Raw genomic sequence first — 7,792 nt, 5'->3', positions numbered from 1 at the left:
TGATGATCTCAGGTGAGCTAAGGACAAAGGTGAGAGCTGCTTCCTAGTTCTGCTGGATATCTCAGCGGCGTTTGATACCATCGACCACAGCATCCTTCTGGACAGTCTAGAGGGGTTGGGGGCACTGTTATACAGTGGTTCTGCTCCTTCCTCCTGGGCCGTGTTCAGCAAGTCGGGGGGTGAGTGTTCAGGCCCCTGTGGAGTGCCTCAGGGTTCTGTCCTTTCCCCATCCTTTTCAACATCTACATGCAACCGCTGGGAGAGATCATCAGGGGGGTTGGGCTGGGTGTCCATCAATATGCGGATGATACACAGTTCTACCTCTCTTTCAAATCAGAACCAGTGAAGGTGGTGAAGGTCCTGTGTGAGTGTCTGGAGGCGGTTGGAGGATTGATGGTGGTCAACAGATTGAGGCTGAATCCTGACAAGACAGAAGTACTGTTTTTGGGGGACAGGAGGCGGGCAGGTGTGGAGGACTCCCTGGTCCTGAATCGGGTAACTGTGCCCCTTAAGGACCAGGTGTGCAGCCTGGGAGTCATTTTGGACTCTCAGCTGTCCATGGAGGCGCAGGTCAATTCTGTGTCTAAGGCAGCCCTGTTTACCAGCTCCATCTGGTACGCAGGCTGAGACCCTATCTGCCCACAGACTGCCTCGCTAGAGTGGTGCATGCTCTGGTTGCCTCTCGCTTGGACTACTGCAATGCGCTCTACGTGGGGATACCTTTGAAGGTGACCCAGAAACTACAACTAATCCAGAATGCAGCAGCTAGACTGGTGACTGGGAGCAGCCACCAAGACCACATAACACCGGTCTTGAACGACCCACATTGGCTCCCGGTACGTTTTCGAGCACAATTCAAAGTGTTGGTGCTGATCTTTAAAGCCCTAAACGGCCTCAGTCCAGTATATCTGAAGGAGCGTCTCCATCCCCATCATTCTGCCCGGACACTGAGGTCCAGCGTCGAGGACCTTCTGGTGGTTCCTTCACTACGAGAAGCCAAGTTACAGGGAACCAGGCAGAGGGCCTTCTTGGTAGTGGCACCCGCCCTGTGGAATGCCCTCCCACCAGATGTCAAAGAGAACAAGAACTACCAGACTTTTAGAAGACATCTGAAGGCAGCCCTGCTTAGGGAAGCTTTTAATGTCTGATGCATTACTGTTTTTTAATATTTTGTTGGAAGCCGCCCAGATGTGTGGGATATAAATAATACATTATTATTATTATTATTATTATTATTATTATTATTATTATTATTATTATTAAATGGGGTGGTTAATTAGAGGCCAAAGGAACAGTAATGGCAAAGTGGGTGTGTCACACAATAGCATTTGGCTCAGCTGCCAAATATTTTACACTCCCAGCACATCTGGGAACCTCGCTTTTTGGAAAGACCTGCATAGATTTAGCTATCATTCCTGTCATTCCTTTTAACAACAGCAACAACAATAAAACACCAAACACTTGCATTATTTTTGAACGTATATATTTCCTCACAAAGTCTGCCTTTATCTACACATTTCAACTAAGCACATCCCTTTTTAATAGGCATTTTGGTATGTATCTGAGCTGAAACCCAGTATGCAATATTTAGCGAACTGTGAAAACCAAAGTCTGCCTGTGTTCTGATCTGCATATTTTTTTCAGGACAGACGCATCTACGTTGGTTCAATGAAAAATTCAGACAGAACAAAAGCTTCAAGGATCCCTAATCTTGATATCTTCTTGTGGTGGTTGGAAAAACCTACGAATGTGAACGATGACAAAGGGGTAATCCGGCTGCCCTCTGAGAGAACGAGGCTGTACTCACTTCATTCCTTTCAGTTTCAGTCCCACTCAAGCACTTGCTACCTGTTTATACTGAACGTTTGAAGAGCCTCTCCAGAATGCACAGGCTAAGCCATGCTGCCTAGGGGATGCATGACTGACATCAGCATAAAGGAGTCCTATAGGCCATCTGATGCTTTAGCTGAGACTCCTGCGTTGCAGAGGGTTGGACTAGATGACCCTTGGGCCCCTCCCAACTCTGATTCTATTATTCTATGCAGGTGGCTCCCTCCTTGGGGAGGGAAACCCTAAATGAGTCCGTGTCTTCTGCAGATCCCATTCATGCACGTAGTTGCCCAGAGTACCAAATGCCTGAGCGGGATTTACATTTTCATCAACTGCCTATCACACCATTAATTTTTTTCTTCAGTCAGTTTTGTCCCAATGAACAGCTGCATTGTGAATAGTTGTGTTAAGGAGCAGGCCTAGCTGAAACTGTTTCTAAGGCATGATTTTCCCCATTTCAGAGCTTCCCTTTTCACTTGCTGCAAGATATTTCCTGTTCTGCCTTTCTAAGTTTCTGTCGCACTGTTCACATCTTTCTCCAAAGTAGATGAAGCAGGAACTTCTGGAGATTTTTCTGCAAAAGACAAATGTGGGACAGAGGGAAAGAACTAATGAGCAGAAGGTCAAATGACTATCCATGCAGGAGATTGCTCAGTCTCCTGACTTTTGTTTTTAAGCTAAAGCAGAATACCCCTCCCCACATTGTATGGTACCCTTCATGCCCCACTGAAGATGGGGTCTTAAGCTGCTTCAGGGGCAAAGCTCTCAGAGGTGGCTGAGGGGAACAGGTGTTCCTTTCCCTCCTCACTTTACCAATTTTTTTTTAAAGCCCTTGCCGCTACTCCTACAATGACAATAACAAAGTTTCCTTTTCCACAGCATGCAGCCATCATGTCTCCTGTACCAGAATGCTGTGGGAACTGATGAGGCCTTTTTTAAAAAGCAGAGGATGGGGAACCTGTGGCCCTCCAGATGTTGTTGACCTTTGGTGATCATCCCTGACCAGTAGCCAATAAAGATAGACAGATCTGCCAATTTTGGTTCTCCCAGTTTCTCATTTCTTCATTCTTAAATTCAGTTCCTCACATTCCTGCAGCTGCCGGCAATTTAGGTGGAAAAGGACTCATGAAAATATGTGTGGAAGATCATTTATCTATCCGCGTCGTTTTGTTAGGTTGTTTAATGTTCTTGCTGTTTTAATATGTTTCATTAGGCCAGTTGCCTGGAAAAACAAGGGAAAGAATTGAATTGTGAGCAAGTGAAGGCTGAGGGTTCGGGGCAGCCTTGGCACCTGTTGCTAAGGGATTTGGGGTGTTGGGAGAATGACCTTTGGAGGGTGGTTAAGCCAGTGCGGGGAGAGGAGAAGAGGAACCTTGGAGTACTGAGGGAGCAATACTGCTGTGGGGAGTTTGTGGAGAACCTTTGATAAAAGAAACCCACCCTCAATTTCTTGAAGTGGCCATGAGGAGAACTGAACAGGACCGTGATGTGAGAAAGAACAGCTAGATGATGATCCGCTTTCAGCACTGGTGCCTGGTATGCTGAGGCAACTCTTTCTTAGAGAGGGACATATTTGGGCCTTGTTCTAGAACATTCTGGGCTCACAGAAGATAGCACTGGTTTCAAATTTCGGAGGGCCCTTGAACAAAGCACACATCATGAGGCCCCTTCTCTTACCGAGTAAACCGCCACTCTGGCATTATCACCAGCTGGTATTATTCACCTTTCTCCTCATTGCTACCACCGGCTTGTTTGCCAGATGGAGAGGCAAGCAGACAGGGACAGCCACTGCTTTGCTTTTCACCCACCCACCCCTTGTCTGAGCCAGGGTGACAGGCAGGTGTACAAGCAGGTTGCAACGATGAAGAGAAGCAGGTGGGGACGGATCCTGTCCATGGTCCCTCTCCTGGGGTGTGGGCCCAGAACATATGCCCCACAATGCCACCTCTTTGTGCAGCCCTCACAGAAGTGTTGCCTACTCTCAGTGATATCCCTTCTCCTAGTGGTTGCACTGGGGGCATGGTTCTGATCACGCCAAGGCCACGGGTCTCATTCCCTCACGAGCCACCTGCCTATTCCTGTACGGCAGGGGCTTGCACTAAATGATCCTTGAGGTTTGTTCCAACTCTACAATTCTCTGATTCTGTTCTGTGATTCTAATCCAGAGCTGGGAACTGCGTATGGTTCCTTTCCTAAAAGGGCCCTAATCACACCTGTTTGTGTGGCCTTAGAATGCAAGGAGCTCAGGAAATCGCATTGTGGGCTAGGTGACATCCGTTTGAGCTGGGCTGCCACATCTGTGCCAATGTGGAAGAACTTCTGCTCTGCGGCGTTGTAGACAGGCCACTGTGCCTCATCTCCCATGGACCCAGTGGGATTCCTGTAGAGGAAACAAAGAAATCAGAGCCATATCTCAGCCTCAGATTGGTTTGCAGGCTGAAGCTTCCAGTGTTGTATAATGTAATAAATAGATAAGCCACACCAGGATTTAAACGCTGTCTAAACCTTGCTCCCAGTGCTGCTGGGAGTGCTGTGCCACAAATAAAAGTTGCCCCATAGCCGACATCAGAAGTGGGCAGCTGTGCAAGGATTCCAGTTGCTGACAGCAGTCCTGTATATGGGCAACAGATTCACTTTAGGAAAAATGGCTGTGTTTCTCAAAATGCTGCCCTCCAACCCAGGATCACACATGCTGTGATAGAAGCCAGGTGCAGACAGGCATTGTCCATGATAACTACAGCAGAGGTGGAGAACGCCTTTCAGAGCTGGGGCCACATTACCTCATACATAAGCTTTAGGGAGCCAAAAGTGGCCCGGTCAATGGATGTGACTCTTGCCTTGTACAATAGGCTACATTCCTGCCATGAAAACATCAATCTCTCCATCTAGGCATGCAAGAAATATTACCTCACTTTAAGGACATATTCCGGTCTGGGAAAAGCCCTCAAGGATGGCACAGAACCCAGCAGGTGAGAGGGGTGCACTGGGGAGGGAGACGCCCAATGACTGGACAGAGAGAATCCCACCCGTCCTCCACAAAATGGAAGCCTTTTAGCAAAGGAAACATGCTGGGAGGTGGACAACCCACAACATTCAAGCTGAACCACATTCACAACCTGCGCAAAGGTGCCATCAATGACACAGATGATCTGAAAGTGTTTGACTAATGCCTTACCCGCTTCTGGCAAATTCTGCCCAGTATCGCATCACTTGGCGGCTCAATTCAGCTTCGGCAGCCTTCACCTCCGACCGGTTTGTTTGCAACACTAATTCCACGCTTCCAAACACGTAAGGTACCTCAGCTCCATGAGGTGTGCCCGCCCATTCAGGCCAAATAGAGTCAGGATTGCGGTGGTCGAAGGAGTAAACATAAACTTGGTTCTTATCTTTCCCCACCTTCTCAGCAAACTCAAGCAGAGGGCACACAAAGAAGTAATCTGCCATATAATGACTCATGGCCAAACGATATTGTTCCGACCCATGGCTGCCTTCAGTGTACTTCTGTAGCACATCCTGGTCAACATTTTGTTTGGTTGCTCCTTTCAAAGTTGTATTGACTGCTATAAGGGCCTGCTCCCGGGTCAGTATTGCATCCTTCGATGTCATGTTAGGAAACATCAAAAATACCATAGTTGACCCTTCATCAGCAGTGACGCCAGTGAGAATGGGTTTGCTGTGAACAAGGCCACTCTCCAGCAGCTTTGGGGGATCATCTGGGAGGAACTCCCCATCCGTTGTCAATGAGAAGAAAGTTTGCAAGGCATCAAACATTTTGCTGTTCATTTCCAACCCCTGTAGGCAGCTTACCATAGCACTGTGGTTAACTTTAGGGCACCCCACAAGGCCACTAACCATCGCTGAATCTCTTAGGGCATCTTCAGGATTCTTCCAACCCCAGGGGGCATTGGGAACTCCACTCTGAAGCACAGCACGGGCGAAAAGGGATTGGCTTGCCGGTGAAAGCAGGTGGAAACCAACTGCGGCTCCTCCAGCACTTTCGCCAAAGAGAGTTATCCGGGTTGCATCACCGCCAAACACAGCTGCGTTCTCACTCACCCACTTCAGAGCCAGATGTTGGTCCCACAAGCCAACGTTTCCTGGGGCAGCTGGCGGCAGGTACAGGAAACCTAGGGTCCCCACGCGGTAATTCATGGAGGCCACAATGACATTCTCTGTAGCTGCTAACAAGGCCCCATTGTACATATCCAAAGAGGCTGTGCCAATCATGAAACCCCCGCCGTAGATCCAAAGGAGGATGGGCACTGGTGTGACTGGCCGTGGGTGGGGCACCCAGATGTTGAGGAAGAGGCAGTCCTCTGAAAGTGGTGTGTTAGCAGCAAATAGCTCTGCAAATGGCATTTCTTCAATGTTTACCTGAAGGCAAGAGTTGCCAAAGGTGGTGGCCTCCAAGACCTGGCTCCACGGCTGATGTGGAACTGGCTTCTGGAAACGCAGTTTGCCTATTGGGGGCTCAGCATAGGGGATGCCCAGGTAGGCGGTCACAGAGCCAGAGCCAGCTGGGAGTCTTTTGCCTTTAATGGGACCGCTGCTGGTGACCACCACAGTATCATCTTCAGAGGCAGAACTGGAAGCCAGGAGGAAGAGGAGGATGCACAAGGAGGAGGGTGAAATCCGGAAACAACACATAGCGGCTGGTGCTGAACGAATCAGAAATAAGGGTGGGGTGGGAAACATTAAAATATGGGACATTTGAATAATGCAACCAAGCCTGAATACAAGAAGAAACCCAAATAGAAGGGTCAGTATCAAACAGATCTGCTTTTTGTATGTCCCTTCCTACAAAAGAACATATACCACAATAAAAACTCTTTAAGGTACCAGGGGACACTGCCCAGTATTTTGATGGTTTCTAGTCCCTGTACTGTCCTAAGCATATATAGTTATTAATTCCTATTTTATTTAACAGAAGTTTTGGTTCCTCTAAATTATGAATGCAACAGGTAACTGGGTATATCACATCTCTCGATCATGTACATCTGTCCTAACAGCTACAGTACGCCTTAAATGGAGACATTGAGAAGTATTTTCACCTTGCTCAAATCTCCTGGGGAATCAACACCTGGATACTCAAAGCATCTCCAAACTGTACTTTAGCTATTCCACAAATAAGGTTTCTCCAGATCTATTGTTCTACAGTTTGACAGAAGGGGTTATCATTGAAATTGCCAAAGACAAACCCAACCCCAAAAAAGGTAAAAACAGCAACAACATTGACACTGCTAGAACTCAAGTTTCTGATTTCCTTTCCTATGGCAGATCATTTACCTGTTCTACAGAGAACATTTCCCCATTCTCATCCATTTTAAGAGACACTCTGATTTGTGATCTAGAGTTGCTGTGGTTCCAGTTTTTGGTAATGTTCTGAGTTAACCCCCATGGCCAGCTCAAATCACATTTCTGTTCCTTACAGACTCACCCTGATGGGGTTCTCCTGCTCCTCAGTATCCCCTGCAACTCACTCTGAAGAGGAAAGTAGGTACTGCTGAGGATCCAGAGACTCTTATGAAAAACACCTGGGCGTGGGAGCATCTGCCCATCTGTACGTAAGCAAAAGTCAATGACCAACTGGCTTTGCTCACCCAGTGGGAGGAGGCTACACCTTGGCAGGATCCGAATGTATGTCAGGGGTCAGAGAGACTTTGCTTTTACATAAATTGGGGGAAGGTGCAGGGGGAAAGACAAAGGGCTGCCTCCAAATTAAGTCATACTCAGAGGAGACGCACTACAATTAAAGGACATGACTATGTGATATACAGGTGGTACATGACACCAGTCAAGCGTGCAAAAATCTATCATCTGCCCGATAATAAATGTTGGAAATGTAAAGAAACTGAAGGTACATTCTTTCACCTTTGGTGGACGTGCCCAAGGATTAAGGCTTTCTAGGAGATGATATATAATGAACTGAAAAAGGTATTTAAATATACCTTCTTGAAGAAAC

At 47.5% G+C, this 7,792-nt stretch overlaps 1 protein-coding gene across 1 annotated transcript; it reads right to left on the bottom strand.

Moving 5' to 3' along the window:
* Nucleotides 1-1,466: 1,466 nt before the first annotated feature.
* Nucleotides 1,467-7,381, bottom strand: LOC308580675 (cholinesterase-like). Its single transcript, XM_081182669.1, has 4 exons — nt 7,268-7,381; nt 5,006-6,488; nt 4,044-4,210; nt 1,467-2,404 (listed from the first exon to the last, which is right to left on the bottom strand). The coding sequence occupies exons 2-4, from the start codon at nt 6,475-6,477 to the stop codon at nt 2,337-2,339; spliced, it is 1,707 nt and encodes a 568-aa protein (XP_081038795.1). The 5' UTR covers nt 6,478-6,488; nt 7,268-7,381; the 3' UTR covers nt 1,467-2,336.
* Nucleotides 7,382-7,792: the final 411 nt, after the last annotated feature.

This window comes from Podarcis bocagei (genome assembly GCF_964188305.1).
Source record: "Podarcis bocagei genome assembly, chromosome: 2".
Classification (NCBI taxonomy): Eukaryota; Metazoa; Chordata; class Lepidosauria; order Squamata; family Lacertidae; genus Podarcis; species Podarcis bocagei.
Note: the sequence above shows the minus strand (reverse complement) of the source record. Positions and strands in the feature narration are given on the sequence as shown.